The 17,569-nt window shown below is 42.7% G+C and overlaps 1 protein-coding gene across 1 annotated transcript in view; it reads right to left on the bottom strand.

Moving 5' to 3' along the window:
• Nucleotides 1-993: 993 nt before the first annotated feature.
• The window catches only part of MX2 (MX dynamin like GTPase 2), a 28,345-nt gene continuing 11,769 nt past the window's right edge, over nt 994-17,569 (bottom strand). The window contains exons 7-13 of the mRNA XM_052649849.1: nt 11,691-11,769; nt 7,517-7,639; nt 7,157-7,298; nt 5,854-6,012; nt 4,181-4,257; nt 2,865-3,119; nt 994-1,233 (exon numbers count right to left, since the gene is read on the bottom strand). Of these exons, the coding sequence (XP_052505809.1) occupies nt 994-1,233; nt 2,865-3,119; nt 4,181-4,257; nt 5,854-6,012; nt 7,157-7,298; nt 7,517-7,639; nt 11,691-11,769 (1,075 nt within the window). The remainder of the gene's footprint in view (nt 1,234-2,864; nt 3,120-4,180; nt 4,258-5,853; nt 6,013-7,156; nt 7,299-7,516; nt 7,640-11,690; nt 11,770-17,569) is intronic.

The raw sequence follows: 17,569 nt of genomic DNA, 5'->3' as shown, positions 1-17,569 counted from the left end.
CATATGCAAAAGGATGCTTATCTAACATCATATACAAAATTGTCAAAAAAATAGCAAAGAACTAAATGTATGAATTGACTGGAAGAGTCTTAGAGCTGAGGGCTTCTCTACAGACCTAGAGGCAAAGAAAAATTAGAGGGGAAAATTGCTGGCAGTTTTGAACACCTGCTTTGGGACACATAGTTTGTAAAAATGGTTTCACTTAACCCTCCTAAAATTGCTGTGAAGTCATTAGCTTAGTTTGAGGAAGAAAATAAAATTATCCATAATCCCCCAATCTAGAGATGACCACTGTCGTGAAGCTCTATATTAAAAAAAAAAAAGTTTTTCATTATTAAATTTCTCTTTAAGACTTAATACAGCAATGGAGCTCACTGCATTCAGAAAAACTAAATTAAAAATGGTATCACTCAGCCAGTTTCCTCTAGGGGGGCTGGGAAACACCATCACAGCAAATGATGGGAAGCAGGTGGTACGACTGAATTTATAAGAAAAGGACCAGCTAAGGGACACCATTCCGAACAACCAAACTGGATTTAAGCCACAGCCTCAAGTGTTCCCCATTATTCATTTGTTCAATGAGATATTTATTAAGTGAACTACTATGCTCCAGAGGCCACGCGAGATTCTGGAAATACAAAAGAATAAGAAGTGACCTTTCGTCTCTGAGGTCTCCTAATCTAATGGGGAGGGGTGACAAGTGAACAAATAATGACAGTAGTATTTAAGAATATTGTAACTGGGGGCTACGGGGCCCAAGGACTGGAAAGACCCCTCTTCACAGAGGACAGGGAAGACCTCCCGGAGGAAGTGACAGCTCTGAGCAGCTCAGGACTTCAGGTATAAACTCTTGTTCTGAGTGCAGTACAGCAGAGATGGATGCAGACAGCAGCAGAAAGGTCTGGCCCCAAACAAGAGGCCAATTTCTGGACCACCTCCCTTAATGATCACGCACGTAAGCAAAACCCAGAAGTATTGCTGTTCCTTTGGCATTTACCCTTTGAAATGGGGGAATTCGTAGAGAGCTTGCTGTGCCTGAGTCAGCCGAAAAATCTTCTCCTTCAGGAATTTCCTCTTGGTAGCTGTATCGCTCTGCTCCTGAAGCAGCCAGGAATAGTGCTGTGTCTCCTGTAGAAGCTGCATCATGGCTTTCTGCACCTTATCACCATTCTCTTGGAGCATAAAATACTGAATGATGAATGGGATCTGATTGGCGAGCCGTTTGCTGGTTTCCTGGAAGAGGGGGTAAGAGGGGTCAGCTGGAGGGGTCTATGGTTGCAGAGGCAAGTTCCTTGGATCCATGCTAAGTCCTGGGGTCCTGTCCACTTCCACTCAGTGGTCACTACCAACCAAGGGAAGGATCTATTTGGGTCGCCCCATTTTCACTACCCAGGTATTCCCTCTGACACTAAGATCCACCCGAAGGCTAGCAGAACCAGCCACCTTCAGGACATACCAGCCTTCCTGGAAGGGATCTCTTCCTCATTTCCTCTCTCCTCCCTGGAGGGACCTCCTGGCAGTGAACCCCGAGTCCCTTCTGGCAGATGATCGGGACATATTTCAATGCTTATTTCATTTACTCCTTTCATCAGCATCTCCAGTTTGCCTGACAGCTGGACCCCACATCTGGGTCACTCTACTTTCTATCCTAATCAAGAAAGGGCTTCAGGAGTTGGGTAGTTTAAAAGCTACCTTCTGGGACTTCCTTAGTAGTCCAGCGGCTAAGACTCTGCATTCCCAATGCAGGGAACCTGGGTTCAATCCCTGGTCAGGGAACTAGATCCCATATGTCACAACTAAGATTCCATGCAACCAAATAAATAAATAAAAACTCAACTAAATAAAAAGCTACCTTCTTTTCCATGTACCCTAATACTTTAATCCATGGATGAAGCCTTAGAAACCATGAAGTCAGCTGGGCCACAAAATTTAGGGACAGGCTTTTCCACTTCCACTTTGTGGGACTTAGTTTGAGTTTGAGGCACTCTGGGTGCCCTCTTAGAACATGCAGGAAAGCTAAAACATAGCCAGTAAAGTTAGTGCTTATGTTTTGCTGTATTCTGATCATAGTAATTTTGGAATTTATGCAAAGAATAAAATATAATGAACTTTGGAGTTGGAATTAATTTTGAGTACTGCTGCTGCTGCTGCTGCTAAGTCGCTTCAGTCATGTCCGACTCTGTGCGACCCCATAGACGGCAGCCCACCAGGCTCCCCCGTCCCTGGGATTCTCCAGGCAAGAACACTGGAGCGGGCTGCCATTTCCTTCTCCAACGCATGAAAGTGAAAAGTGAAAGTGAAGTCGCTCAGTCATGTCTGACTCTTAGCAACCCCATGGACTGTAGCCTACCAGGCTCCTCCATCCATGGGACTTTCCAGGGAAGAGTACTGGAGTGGGGTGCCATTGCCTTCTCCAATTTTGAGTACATATTCTGCTAAGATGAAAAATCTGATTTGGGGCAAATTAATTAAAAGTGTCTTGATAGGGTTACTATCCCTGGTGGCTCAGATGGTAAAGAATCTGCCTGTGATGCGGAATCCCTGGGTGGGGAAGATCCCCTGGAGATGGGAATGGCTACACACTCTAGTGTTCTTGCCTGGAGAATTCCATGGACAGAGGAGCTTGGCAGGCTATAGTCCATGGGGTCTAAAAGAGTCGGACCTGACTGAGCAACTAACTCTTTCCCTTTCAGTGTTACTGTAAAACTATGATGAGATGATAAATGAGTAGGTTTTCACAGCCTAAAGGGCTTTGTACACAGCAGTGCCCTGTTCTTTGCTCAGCTAAGCAGCTGTCAACCAGGACACCGGCTTTCTGCTCAGTAGGGACCAGAGCATACTGACTTGTATCCCTACATGCTCACCGTGAAATATGCATTCAGGTGGACCCCAATCTCAACGATGGAGGAAACTGAAGACTGATTATTTAAAAAGGGATGCTTCGACTGAGGATTCTCTGAAGCCTTTCCCACGGAATTAAAAATCTCTTCTCGGACTTTGTTCAGAACCACGCCGTAAATCTGGTCTTGACAAAAAACCAGCTTCTCCATCCTGAACTGAAGTTGGATCAGATTTGCTGCTTCTGCCATTTGTTTTGTTTTTATGTCTTCGATCTTGTTCTGGTTGAATAAGGAAGAGAAATACATTACTTTTCCTTTTCTTCCCCTGCTGTTTAAACAGCTTAGGAAGTATTATTACTATTACTATAGTACTGTATTACGATGTTGAACACTGAATTAAAAATAATCCGAGGTCAACGAAGGTCTGAGACTTTTCGAGTAATTTTCAGAAGCTCCCACTTTGCCCTCCGCTATGTCCTCACCTGTTGCATCTTGTGGCTCCCCGCCTTGCACATGCCATGCTCACCCTCTCTCCTGCCTGTTGTGTGTTTGTTAGTATATACGCTGCCAAAGCAAGCACCTGTCTTTCTCTTGGCCCCAACCTGCTTCCTCACACATTACTGCCTTTCTGCTTCCTCAGTTATGGTTTAATCTACATGTTCAAGCCCATTACTCTTGTCTCTGTTGCTGGCTTGAATCCAAGCATTCAAGAATGCATCCGGTGCTAATGAGCACCATGGGATAACAGCTCCATCTCTGTGCTTCCCAGAAATCCTGTGACTCCCGAGTCGTGCACATGGTCAAAGGCATCCCAGGAAAGGGAGAGGTGACTCAGTGAAACTGGGTTACAGGTTGACTTTTGAGTTTCACAGGGATTTTTGTGCACTGAAGGCAGAGAAGAGAGAAAGTAAGAGCTTCACAATGGCAGGTTCTTCATTGGAGTGTATGTGGCCACAAACACGTATGTGACAACCCACTCCCCTTGCAGACTGGGGCCCTGAGAGCAGAAATGGGCTGTGCATCACTTCCTAAGAGGAGGTTTATGGGAGGACACAGATCCTGGCTTCTGATGCGGCTAGGAGAAGAGGGTACAGATGGTGGAGGGAAGTGGCTGGCTGGGAGCCAGGTAGCTGCACCCAGACCTCTGTTCATACCAGGATGCTACAGGGGACAGAGGCCCTTGAACTTTCCTGGCCCCAGAATAGCCAATGCTTGCAGCAGGTAAGAATACTGGAGTGGGTTGCCATCTCCTTCTCCAGAGGATCTTCCCAGACAGGGATCAAACCCACGTCTTCTGCACTGGCAGGCAGACTATACGCAAGCAAACTGCGGGCGCTTACCTGGACTGTTTGATGCAGATTGCAAAATTCAGCAAAATGCTTTTTGGCTGTGTCCTTGAAAGTTTGCCAGATAATTTCTGATCAAGGAAAGAAGGAAACATCAGCAAAATGCAAGCAGGAATGAAATGGGTTAAAGACACAGGAGGCTAAATCATGATACACTGGCCCCATTCTGGTGCTGACTCTTCAGATCACAGACCAAGAGAGAAGGAGGGACGGCACATAATACGTGGAGACACCAAATCCACCCCCATCCTAAGCAGACCCTGTCAACTTCTGGTTCTTTCCTGGGTGTGCATTCTCGGCAGGATTGCTGTTGCTGTTTAGTCACTCGGTCGTGTCCAATTCTTTTGCGACCCCATGGATGGTAGCCTTCCAGGCTCTTCTGTCCATGGGATTCTCCAGGGAAGAATACTGGAGTGCATTGTCATTTCCTCCTCCAGGGGATCTTCCTGACCCAGGGGGGGTCAAACCCATGATATCTGTGGCTCCTGCATTGGCAAGCTTATTCTTTACCACTAGTGCCACCTGCGAGGCCCTCTCTGCAGGGTTAGCAGCTAATTATTCCACACACCGCGTCATCCAGGCTTAGGTAAGAGGTACATAAAGCTGATACACACTCTCAGTTCAGTTCAGTTCAGTCACTCAGTCATGTCCGACTCTTTATGACCTCATGGACTGCAGCACACCAGGCCTCCCTGTCCATCACCAACTCCCAGAGTCTGCTCAAACTCATGTCCATCAAGTCAGTGATGCCATCCAACCATCTCATCCTCTGTCATCCCCTTCTCTTCTTGCCTTCAATCTTTCCCAGCATCAGGGTCTTTTCCAAAGAGTCCATTCTTTGGATCAGGTGGCCAAAGGATTGGAGTTTCAGCTATAGTATCAGTCCTTCCAATGGATATGCAGGACTGATTTCCTTTAGGATTGACTGGTTGAATCTCCTTGCAGTCCAAGGGACTCTCAAGAGTCTTCTCCAACACCACAGTTCAAAAGCTTCAATTGTTCAGCACTCAGCTTTCTTTATAGTCCAACTCTCACATCCATACATGACCACAGGAAAAACCATAGCTTTGACTAGATGGACCTTTGTTAGTAAAGTAATGTCTCTGCTTTTTATACTCTGTCTAGGTTGGTTATAACTTATCTTCCAAGGAGCAAGCATCTTTTAATTTCATGGCTGAAGTCACCATCTGCAGTGATTTTGGAGCCCCTCAAAATAAAGTCTGTCACTGTTTCCGTCGTTTCCTCATCTATTTGCCATAAAATGATGGGACCAGATGTCATGATATTAGTTTTCTGAATATTGAGTTTTAGGCCAAGTTTTTCACTCTCCTCTTTCACTTTCATCAAGAGGCTCTTTAGTTCTTTTTTGCCTTCTACCATAAGGGTGGTGTCATCTGTGTATGTGAGGTTATTGATATTTCTCCCAGCAATCTTGACTCCAGCTTATGCTTCATCCAGCCTGGCATTTCACATGATATACTCTGCATATAAGTTAAATAAGCAGGGTGACAATATACAGCCTTGACAACACTCTTCCCCTCCCCCTAAGTGGACAAACATCTGCAGGCTGTGTTTGATACTTCCATTCCAATCTCTCCCTCCAAGCACTGAGACCTATGGGAGGTACAAGGGTAACAATCTGAAAGTTTTTTTTGAGAGTTCCTCACCCATGGCCTTCTGGAGCATCTTGAGTGCTGGGTCTATCAGTTGTCCCAGGTAGTGCTTCACAACAGTCTCAAACGTCTTGTAATTAACAAATCCGAGAAGTTCTTTGCCTCGATACTTCTTTTCATATTTTGAGACTTCTTCGTTAAGGATACTTTTAACTGCAACAAAAACAAACCACCAGGATAAATTCTAATAATTTCACAGACAGTTTAAAGATAGGGATTTTTTTTTAAAGTCTTGCTTACCTAACGAATCCTACGACAATGTTTCTAAATAGAATTTCTTTTAACCATGAAAATAATTATTTGTGGCCTGATAATGCACAGAAATATTGACTGTTAAGACACAGAAATCTTTTTCTACTTCAGTGTGTTTCAGTTGAGAGTCATCATGCCAGGAGAGAAGCTGAGTGTTTATAATTGGTAGGAAAAAAAAAATCTGATTAATTAAATGAAAATAGAAACAAAAAATTCTTGTGGCCCTTACAGCTCTTCTTCTAAGACTACATATAGTTGGAAGGCTCTTAACATGGAAGGAATAGTGCTGCTTTTATTCAGTGTTAAAACAGAGCTTCCTTGGTGGGTCGGTGGTTAAGAATCCACCTTGCAATGCAGGGGACACTAGTTCGATCCCTGGTCCAGGTAGATCCCACATGCTGCAAGGCAACTAAGCCCAGGCACCACAACCACTGAGCCCATGCCCTAGGGCCCACGAGTCACAACTGCTGAGCCCACATGCAGCAATTACTGAAGCCCGAGTGTCCTAGCGTCTGTACTCCACAACAAAAGAAGCCCCAGCTCTGCAACTAGAGAAAGCTTGTGTGCAGCAATGAAGGCCCAGTGCTGCCAAAAATAAGTAAATAAATACATATTTTAAAGTGTCAAAGCAAAGATACACACACATACACACGCTGCAACACCACACAGGCACACACCCTATTGGCCTTTGGGCTGGAGCAGATAGAAGTTGGAACTCTGCCAGAAGAAGGAAGGAGTTTGTTGTCAAAGCATAGACCTTTCTGATTTGGATTGGGGGTAAGGAGGAGGAAAGAGACAGGATAAGTGGAACTGCCGAGCCTCAAAACACATAAGCAAGGAGGTAGTTGGAAGTAGGTGGTGGAATGGTCTAATTGAATTGGCAAAGGCCGTGCTCCACAAGAATGGCCGGGAAGCTGTTATAGATACTAAGAGGTCCCTAGTGTGGGCACAGTTGGCTCTTCGCACAATTTTTATGTGCCAGAAGTAGCTTCTGGTCTTGGTAAACGTGATGCTGCTTTGGGAGAAGCCCTGTCCCAGGACTTACCTTTTTCGATATTGGTGGTAAGTATGAGTACCCATCTTGTAAACTCCTCTCTGATTCTGTTACATAAGCGAGACTCTGTCTCTATTACAATTTCTTCTCCTTGTATTAACTTTTCAATGTCCTCATTAAATACCTTAATTTTCTGAAAAGATGAGATAAAATCATCAATCTGTGCTGTAATTATATTAAAGAGCAGGGATCTGGATCAGCTGTGCATGGTGGTGTGGGGGCTGGGGCTCCAAGGGGGTGAGATGACCCACCAGCCACCTCATACACCCCCCACCCCCAACCCTCCCCACACCGGCCACCGCATGAGAAACGAAGAGGGCAGGGCAACGGGGAGTCCTGGGTAATCCTCACCTCGATGAGGAAGAACATTTTATCCCCTTCATTGCTGGGAATGTCGTCCCCGTACTGCTGCAGCTCCTCTGTCGCCCTCTGGTGTTTCTCCTTTATTTGGTTTTCTAACAAGGGGAGCGATTTCTGAACAAAATAAGAGCAAGCAATGAAAGGCTACAGCTTGATGAACTTTTTTTGTTTTTAAGTCGCTAAGTCCTATCTGACTCTTTTGTGACCCCAGGGACTATAGCCCGCCAGGTGTCTCTGGGATTTCCCAGGCAAGAATACTGGACAATATTGCCATTTCCTTCTCCAGGGGATCTTCCCTGAACTAAATAAGAGCAAACAATGAAATGCTGCCGCCTGCTGAAATTAGCTGACAGGTATCTTAGGTGTATGGGCAGAGTCCCACTTGAAAGCATTCAGTTTCGATTATCCTGTGACTCTTGTTGAGCGCAATTCCTGCTAAGAACTCAAGGAGGACTTGGGATGCAATGTTTGAATGATCTGGTGTTGAGAATTCTGCAGTTCCGTCATGTGACCAGAGTTGGGATGGAATCTGGTGGTGACCAGTTTGGGTTTTTTTGTTTGTTTGACTCAGAGCTTTCATTGAGATAACAAGTACCTTTGAATATAATGGAAGGTTTCTTTAATGAAATGTTCCCTATAACATTTGAGTGTTATAAACTGATAAATGGTGCTTTGGAAGAGGTTATGCCTATGTGTCGGTGTCGGCTGGCAAAGGTCCAAAGCAGTCAATGTTGCTGATGATAATTTAACAAAATGGAGGAGCAGGAACGATGGAGACAGGCACCGAGGAGGGTTTTCTTTGGGTTGAACATCATTCCAAGTCTTAGTGAAGCCCGGCGCTGTGGTACAAAGCACGTGACTTCGTTGCCTGTTTTTCACAAGAGAGGAAAAGGCTCAGAGAGACAAACTGTTTGATATCATCACTGAAGTGGTAAGCAGCAGACTTCACTTCACAGTTGCTCACACCTTTACAGCCCGAGCAGGTAAAAACTGCAGGTAAAGATATCTGAGTGAAGGATGTTAGCATAGTCAGCCAGGCAGAATGAACTACTGGGATTTAGAGGAAGTTTGTGGAGTAGCGTACCAAGAAGTTGATAAGGTCTCATCCTCTCTCTCTTTGGACAGTTTGTATCTGTAGGCAGAAATGTACTAATCTTTTTCCTGATATTTCAAATGATCATGATTGTGTCTTGATATAAATTTTAAAGATTAATTGAAAATAGTACAAAACTGAAATTCAAAATTTAAACTGCAATATTTAAATGTTAAGAACTGTTATGAAAAAAATTATCAAAATATAACATCTTTTTTTTAACAAAGATGCTTTTCTCAATTAGATAGGAGATATAGCTTTTAAACGGGCTTCCCCAGTGGTGCTAGTGGTAAAGAAACTGCTTGCCAATGCAGGAGACAGACGTAAGAAATGTGAGTTAGATCCCTGGGTTGGGAAGATCCCCTGGAGGAGGGCACAGCAACCCACTCCAGTATTCTTACCTGGAGAATCCCATGGAGAAAAGAACCTGCTGGGCTACAAGGTCATAGGGTCGCCAAGAGTCGGACATGACTGATGATTTAGTACTAGCAGCATAGTTTTTAGACAGGGTTATATCTTTTAGAATTCTCTGCTGCAAACTGAAGGGATTTCACCAGAATCAGTACTTCTCCAAGTATGTTTCCAAAGATCACCTGAGAAAAACAAATTCATGGGCCCCACCCCAGACCTACTGACTCAGAAGCTCAGCCAGGGCCCAGGAATATGAATTTTAAAAAATTTTCCAGGTAACATTTTTCCCTAACTGTGTGTTAGGCAAAAATTCTCCAGGCAAGAATACTGGAGTGGGTTGCTGTGCCCTCCTCCAGGCAATCTTCCCAACCTGGGGATCTAACCCACATTTCTTACATCTGTCTCCTGCATTGGCAAGCACGTTCTTTACCACAAGCACCAAACACAGTTTGAGAAATGCTGCCCCTCTACAAACAAATATTTTGAGTATGCATTTTTTGGTTCAAAAGAATGCATTGTTTCCATGCAACATGCAATTTAGCACGGACTGGGATCCAGCCCCTAGGTTCCACCTCTGTTCTCAAGGTTCCTCTTCTCATGTACAATGGTTCAGGCAAGCATGACAAATATTCCATTTATGATTTGGCTTTCTCTCTATTGTTCTGACTGAGTGATTTCCATTATCGTATCTTCCAGATCACTTGTTTATTCTTCTTCATTTTTCATTCTGCTATTTATTGTCTTGGCAAATGAATTTTATTTTTTGCTCCTCTTTATGGTTTTTAGTTCCTTTTTTACAGTAACCTGCATTTCTACCCATAGCCTTTCTTAATTCCTCCAGTATTTTCATTATCTCCCTTTTGAACTCAGCATTTATCAGACTAAACAAGTCTGTTTGATTGTTCTTTCAGGGGCATTCTCTTGGCCTTTTAATTGAGAGTTGCTCTTCTGCATCTTCATTTTACTTGTATTTCTCTTACTCAGAGAGTTTAGGAGAAATGATTATCTACTGTGGTCTCAGAGGGCTATTTTGATGTGAAAGGTCCTTGAGTAGCTTGCGTGGGTTTAATATTTGTAATAGGAGGACTATTTTCAGTATGGACACCTGCCACTTCTTTCCATTATTTCTGGCCATTATCCTCTTGATTTGTTGTTCTTCACTCTATAAGTTGTGTCCGACTCTTTGCAACTGTCCAGACTGCAGCATGCCAGGCCTCCCTGTTCTCCACGATCTCCCGGAGTTTGCTCAGACTCATGTCCATTGAGTCAGTGATGCTATCCAACCATCTCATCCTCTGTCTCCCCCTTCTCTTCTTGCCTTCAATCTTTTCCAGCATCAGGGTCTTTTCCAATGAGTCGGGCCGTCACATCAGATGGCCAAAGTATTGGAGCTTCAGCTTCAGCCTCAGTCCTTCCAATGAATATTCAGGTTTGATTTCCTTTAGGATTGACTGATTTGCTCTCCTTGCTGTCCAATGGACTCTCAAGAGTCTTCTCCAGCACCACAATTTGAAAGCATCAATTCTTTGGTGCTCAGCCTTCTTTATGGTCCAATTCTCAAGTCATCCTCTTGATGGGGGTGTGCAGATGCAGTGGCTGGTGCCCAGTCCTGGAGCCCACAGTGGTGATGGCGATGGCTATAAATATTCTATTTCTCAATAAGCACTAAGCCAGAGTCCCCCTTCAATGACATCACGAGAACTTTGTCTGCGGTTTTCTTATTTTGAGAATCACTGAAAACTGAACATTTATTTCCTAAAAGTTTGAAGCTAGGAAAATGTTTTATATTTATATCTTTAATTTATTGTTTAAAGACTTGTTGAGGTGAACCACTTTTAAAGTCTTTATTGAATTTGTTACAAGATTGCTTCTGTATTATGCTTTGGATTTTTGGCCTCGAAGCACTTGGGACCTCAGTTCCCTGACCAGGGATCCAATCTGCACCCCTGCATTGGAAGGTGAAGTCTTAACCAGTGTTCCATCAGGAAGTCTCAAAGGAAAGTGATTTTTATACTGTGAATTGTTAGATGTGAAGTCTCTCAGTCGTATCCGACTCTTTGCGACCCCATGGACTGTAGCCTACTGGGCTCCTCCGTCCATGGGATTTTCCAGGCAAGAATACTGGAGTGGGTTGCCATTTCAAACTATTAAAAATTTGCTAACTCGATATTCACTCTTTTTTACATTGCTAACCTGGTGTTAGCATTTTCCTTCTCTTTTTGCTTGCCCCAAATTGACAGATTCAACTCTTTATTTCAACACTATGCAGTTATTGCTTTTCTGTTTCAGAAGCTCTTTTGTGAGCCTCTGACCAGGAGTGATTTGGTTTTCAAAACGTTCTTATTTATCTACTGGTTTGGACATTTCACTGGAGTGTCCTAGTCAACCCATGACTAAGAAAGTGACCTGGACAGGCTGTCATGTCTTTTTTAAGATTTGTTTTTTGATGTGGATAATTTTTAAAGTCTTTATTGAATTTGTTACAATACTGCTTCTCTTTTATGTTTTGGATTATTGGCCATAAGGCATGTGGGATCTTAGCTAGAGATTGAACCTGTATCGCCTGCATTGGAAAGTTAACTCTTAACCACTGGACCACCAGGGAAGTACCCAAGGCTGTCATTTTTTTTTTATAGCTTGCAACTTAAACTACTGACTCACATTGATGTGCCAGATGAGCTCGGTGGTAAGTCTTTCTGCCAGAAGAGGCACCGTGGCCTTTCCTTCATCCAGAAGAACTCTGAAACAAGACGGAGCACACATGAATTTAAGAAGGGCCCATAGGCTTACTTTCCAGTACTGCACCTTATAATTGGGTAGATGAGCTCAGTTCCTTGGAGTGACACACACCATCAGAAAAGCCAGGTGGTACATGAGGACAGTTGATAATTAAGGAGCAAGATCACACCTGGGCAAGTATAGTACTAGAGAGGTTACTTTTTTTTTCTTTTTGTTTCCCAATAAACTCAGGTGGTAAGTCATTTTTTCAGGAAAAGCAAAACAATACAATTTCATAGAGGTTAAGTGACTTGCCCAAAGTAGTATTTTATTTCTTATAGCAAATATTTATCCCTGATTAGATGTATCAGTCTTGATAAAGAAGAAGAAAGCTAGAGACATCATATTTCTGATTTAAACTATATTGCAAAGCTACTATAATTAAAGGAGTATGGTGCTAGAATAAAGACAGATATAGTCCAGCATTCTTGTCTGGAAAATTCCATGGACAGAGGAGCCTGGCAGACTATAGTCCATGAGGTTGCAAAAGTTGGACATGACTTAGTGACTAAACAGCAACAGCATAGACCTAAGGGACAGAATCACAAGCCCAGAAATAAATCCATGCATATACAGTTAACTGATTTTTGCAAAAGTGCCAAGAATACACAATAGGAAAAGGATAACCTCTTCAACAAATGGTGTTGGGAAAATTAGATATCCATAGCAAAATGGAGCCTCTTCTTACGCTAGACACAAAAGTCAACTGAAAATTGATTAAAGGCTTTAATGTAAAACCCCAAACTGTAAAACTCCTAGAAGAAAACATGGGGGAACATCTTCATCATATTGATCTTGGAAATGATTTCATGAATATGACACTAAAAGCACGGGCAACAAAAGCAAAAATAGACTAGCAGGACGATGCCAAACCAAAACCTTCAGCACTGCAAGCAATCCATCAACGAAGGAAAAGGCGACCTGCAAAATGGGAGAGAACATTTGAAAACCATGCACCTGCAAAGGGGTTAATTTTCAAAATATGCATGGAACTCCACAATTCAATAGCAAATAAACCCTAATAACCCAATGTAAACATGGGCTAAAAGACTCGAATAGAGATTTCCTCAAAGAAAACATAAAAATGGCCAAAAGGCGCATGGAAAGATGATCAGCATCACTAATTATCTGGGACATGCAAATCAAAACCACAATTAAATATCACATCATATCAGTTAGGATGATATTTAAAAAAAAAAGAAAGACAAGTGTTGGCAAGGATGTGGAGAAACTGAAACACTAGTATACTATTGATGGGAACTCAAAATGATGCAGCCTCTATGGAAAGCAGTAATGAAGTACTGTAAAAAATCAAAAATGGCTCTAGCAATCCCACTTCTGGGCATTTACTCCAAAGAATTGAAATCAAGATCTCACAGATTTATTAGGGCCCCTCTGTTCACTGTAGCACAGTTCACAAGAGCCAAGATGTGGAAACAACCTCAATGTTCATGGAAAGATACATGGATTAAAAATTGTAGATACATGCAAAAGGATATAATTCAGCATTTCACAAGAAGGAAATTTTGCAGTATGTGACAACATGAATTAACCTTGAAAATGTTATGCTAAGAGAAATTTGTCACAGAAAGACAAATACTACATGATTCCATTTATGTGCTCTATCTAAAACAGTCAGACTCAGGCAATCAGAGAGTGGAATGGTGGTTGCCAGGTGTTGTGGGGAGGAAATGAAGAGTGCTAATCAAAGGGCAAAAAGTTTCTGTTACGAAAGATAAACACATTCTAGAGAGCTGCCGAACAATATCGTGCCTGTAGTTAACAATACCACATTGTGCACTTAAATATTTGTTACGAGGGTGAACCTCATGTTAAATGTTCTTTCCATAATGAAATTAAATTAAAAAAAATGTTTACATGGTCCATACTAAGTGCCTACTCCATTCTAAGGGCTTTACAAATATTTAATCATCGAACAACCAGTTTTAGAGAGCAAAAGGCAAAGGCACAGGAATGTTAAACAGCTTGCCCAGAGTCACAGACCAGGTGGTCTGGCTGCAAGGTGTTCACCTTTAACATAAATTCACGAAGCACCCAGTAGGATCATTTTTTCCAGTGCTACTGCGAGCATCTTTGCTGCAAAAGAGCTGAGTCCCAGCACTTGGGCACACACGGATTGAAGCACAGATGTTCAGTGACAAAGCACTTCAGCACACTTTTTCATCCAAGCCTTAACTTTCCCAAAGACCTTGAACAGTGGCTTTCAAAGTGTGGTCCCAGGACCAGCAACATTGACCTCAACTGGGAAATTGTTGTGCTTGCGCTTAGTCGCTGCCATGTGACTCTTTGAGACACTTTGGATTGTAGCTTGCCAGGCTCCCGGGTCCATGGGATTACTGGAGTAGGTTGCCATTTTTTCTCCTCCAGGGGACCTCCCTGACCCAGCGATCAAACTCAAGTCTCTCAAGTCTTCGGCATTGCAGGTGGATCCTGTACCTGCTGAGCCACCAGGAAAGTCTGGGAACTTGTTAGAAAGTCTGGGGGCCTACCTTAGAACTCAGAAACTCTGGGATGGCACAGCTAGCTGAATTTTAACAAACTCTCCCACAAACTGGTCCTTGAAAGAAAAACTATGACAAATCTAGACAGCATATTAAAAAGCAGAGACATCACTTTGCCAACAAAATCTGTAAAGTCAAAGCTGTGGTTTTTCCAGTTGTCATGTAAGGATGTGAGAGTTGGACCATAAGGAAGACTGAGCACTGAAGAATTGGTGCTTTCAAATGGTGATGCTGGAGAAGACTCTTGAGAGTCCCTTGGGCAGCAAGGAGATCAAACTAGTCAATCCTAAAGGAAACCAAACTTGAATACTAATTGGAAGGACTGATGTTGATGCTGAAGCTCCAAGACTTTGGCCACCTGATATGAACAGCTGACTCACTGGAAAAGACTCCGATGGTGGGAAAGATTGAAGGCAGAAGGAGAAGGGGATGACAGAGGATGAGATTGTTGGATGGCATCACCGACTCAATGGACATGAGTTTAAGCAAACTCTGGGAGATAGTGAAGGACAGGGAAGACTGGCATGCTATAATCCACAGGCCTACATTGAGTTGGACCCAACTGAGTGACTGAACAACAATAACCCACAAATTCTGTTGCTCGCTCAAGGTTGAAAACGACATGTGTGATTGTTACGGAATCTTCTCTTTGCTTGGAGGCAGTCTTCTCTGCTGTAACCCTCAATACTTCTGAAACCCTTCTGTTTCTTTCATTCAGGGCCGGAGCAGAGAAAAAGAAGGAACCAAGGTGATGTTTATGGTGTGCTGGCCAGAACATCTGCATGTTATTTAATCCTAAACCTAATCCCATGAAGCAGTAGCAGGACTCTCTGAGCAGATGAAAAAGCAGAAGCTCAGAGGGGTTGAGCCATCTCCTAAAGGCACAGAATAACTAGTAAACCAGGTCTGCAAAAATTCACCATTTTCCCACAGTCTCTCCTTAAAGTAGGAGTGACCACTATATCTTATTACCCTCTCCCCCATGGTTCAGGAACAGCAAGTTCCTAAATAAAAGGAAAGGAAAAAAGTATCCAGTTCAATGGAAAAAAATCCCAATGTCTTTCAAGATACTGTGGGACTCAAAAGAGAGAGCAAGGGAAAACATTTTGGGAAACCAAAGTGTGCTATGCCCTAGGACAGTGGTCCCCAACCATTTTGGCACAAGGGACTGGTTTCCTGAAAGGCAATTTTTCCACAGAGGGGAATGGTTTTGGGATGATTCTCATAAGGATCTTGAAACTGAGATCCTTCACATCTGCAGTTGACAGTAGAGTTTGTGCATCTATGAAAACCTAATGCTGCTGTTGATCTGACAGGAGATGGAGTTTAGGTGGTAATGTAAGCAATGGGGAGCAGTTGTAAATACAGATAAAGCTTCACTCGCTTGCCCATCAGTCACCTTCTGCTGTGTGGCCCAGTTCCTAAGAGGCCACAGACCTGCAATGGTCCATGGCCTGGGGGTTGGGGACCCTTGCCCTATGAAATACTCGACTTCAATTTTTAATCAATGTCATCATCAGAATTCAAGAAAAAATGATTTAAGTAAGCCAATGCATTTAATACCAAACTAATGAAAACAGTTGGTTATGCTAATTGTGAATGTCGACATTTTAGGAATCAGTGAATTGAAATGGACTGGAATGGGTGAATTTAACTCAGATGACCATTATATCTATTATCGTGGGAAAGAATCCCTTAGAAGAAATGGAGTAAACAAAAGTAAACAAAAGAGTCCCAAGTGCAGTACTTGGATGTGATCTCAAGAACGACAGAATGATCTCTGTTCATTTCCAAGGCCAACCATTCAGTATCACAGTAATCCAACCAGTAATGTTGAAGAAGCTGAAATTGAATGGTTCTATGAAGATCAACAAGACCCTCTAGAACTAACACCCAAAAGAGATGTCCTTTTCATTATAAGGGACTGGAATGCAAAAGTAGGAAGTCAAGAAACATCTGGAGTAACAGGCAAATTTGGTCTTGGAGTACAGAATGAAGCAGGACAAACGGTAATAGAGTTTTGCCAAGAGAATACACACAAGGGCAAACACCTCTTTCAACAACACAAGAGAAGACTCTACACATGGACCTCACCAGATGGTAAACACTGAAGTCAGATTGATTATATTCTTTGGAACCAAAGGTGGAGAAGCTCTATACAATCAGCAAAAACAAGACCAGGAGATGACTGTGGCTCAGATCATGAACCCCTTATTGCCAAATTCAGACTTAAATTGAAGAAAGTAGGGAAAACCACTAGACCATTCAGGTATGACCTAAATCAAATCCCTTACAATTATACAGTGGAAGTGAGAAATAGACTCAAGGGACTAGATCTGACAGAGTGCCTGAAGAACTATGGATGGAGGTTCGTGACAGCAAACAGGGATCAAGGCCATCCCCAAGAAAAAGAAATGCAAAAAAGCAAAATGGCTGTCTGAGGAGGCCTTACAAATAGCTGTGAAAAAGAAGAGAAGCCAAAAGCAAAGGAGAAAAGGAAAGTTATACCCATTTGAATGCTGAGTTCCAGAGAATAGCAAGGAGAGAAAAGAAAGCCTTCCTCAGTGATCTGTGCAAAGAAATAGAGGAAAACAATAGAATGGGAAAGACTAGAGATCTCTTCAAGAAAATTAGAGATACCAAGGGAACATTTCATGCAAAGATGGGCTCGATAAAGGACAGAAACGGTATCGACCTAACAGAAGCAGAAGATATTAAGAGGAGGTGGCAAGAATACACAGAATAACTGTACAAAAAAGATCTTCATGACCCAGATAATCATGATGGTGTGATCACTAACCTAGAGCCAGACATCTTAGAATGTAAAGTCAAGTGGGCCTTAGGAAACATCAGTACAAACAAAGTTAGTGGAGGTGATGGAATTCCAGTTGAGCTATTTCAAATTCTAAAAGATGATGCTGTGAAAGTGCTGCACTCAATATGCCAGCAAATTTGGAAGACTCAGCAGTGGCCACAGGACTGGAAATATCAGTTTTCATTCCAACTGCAAAGAAAGGCAATGCCAAAGAAAGTCTCAAACTACCGCACAATTGCACTCATCTCACATGCTAGTAAAGTAATGCTCAAAATTCACCAAGCCAGGCTTCAACAGTATGTGAACCGTGAACTTGCAGATGTTCAAGCTGGTTTTAGAAAAGGCAGAGGAACAGGAGATCAAATTGCCAAGAACAAGAGATCATTGAAAAAGCAAGAGAGTTCCAGAAAAACATCTATTTCTGC

The sequence above is a fragment of the Budorcas taxicolor genome, chromosome 1 (assembly GCF_023091745.1).
Source record: "Budorcas taxicolor isolate Tak-1 chromosome 1, Takin1.1, whole genome shotgun sequence".
Classification (NCBI taxonomy): Eukaryota; Metazoa; Chordata; class Mammalia; order Artiodactyla; family Bovidae; genus Budorcas; species Budorcas taxicolor.
The sequence above is the reverse complement of the archived record's forward strand: the minus strand, read 5'-3'. Positions and strand labels throughout refer to the sequence as shown.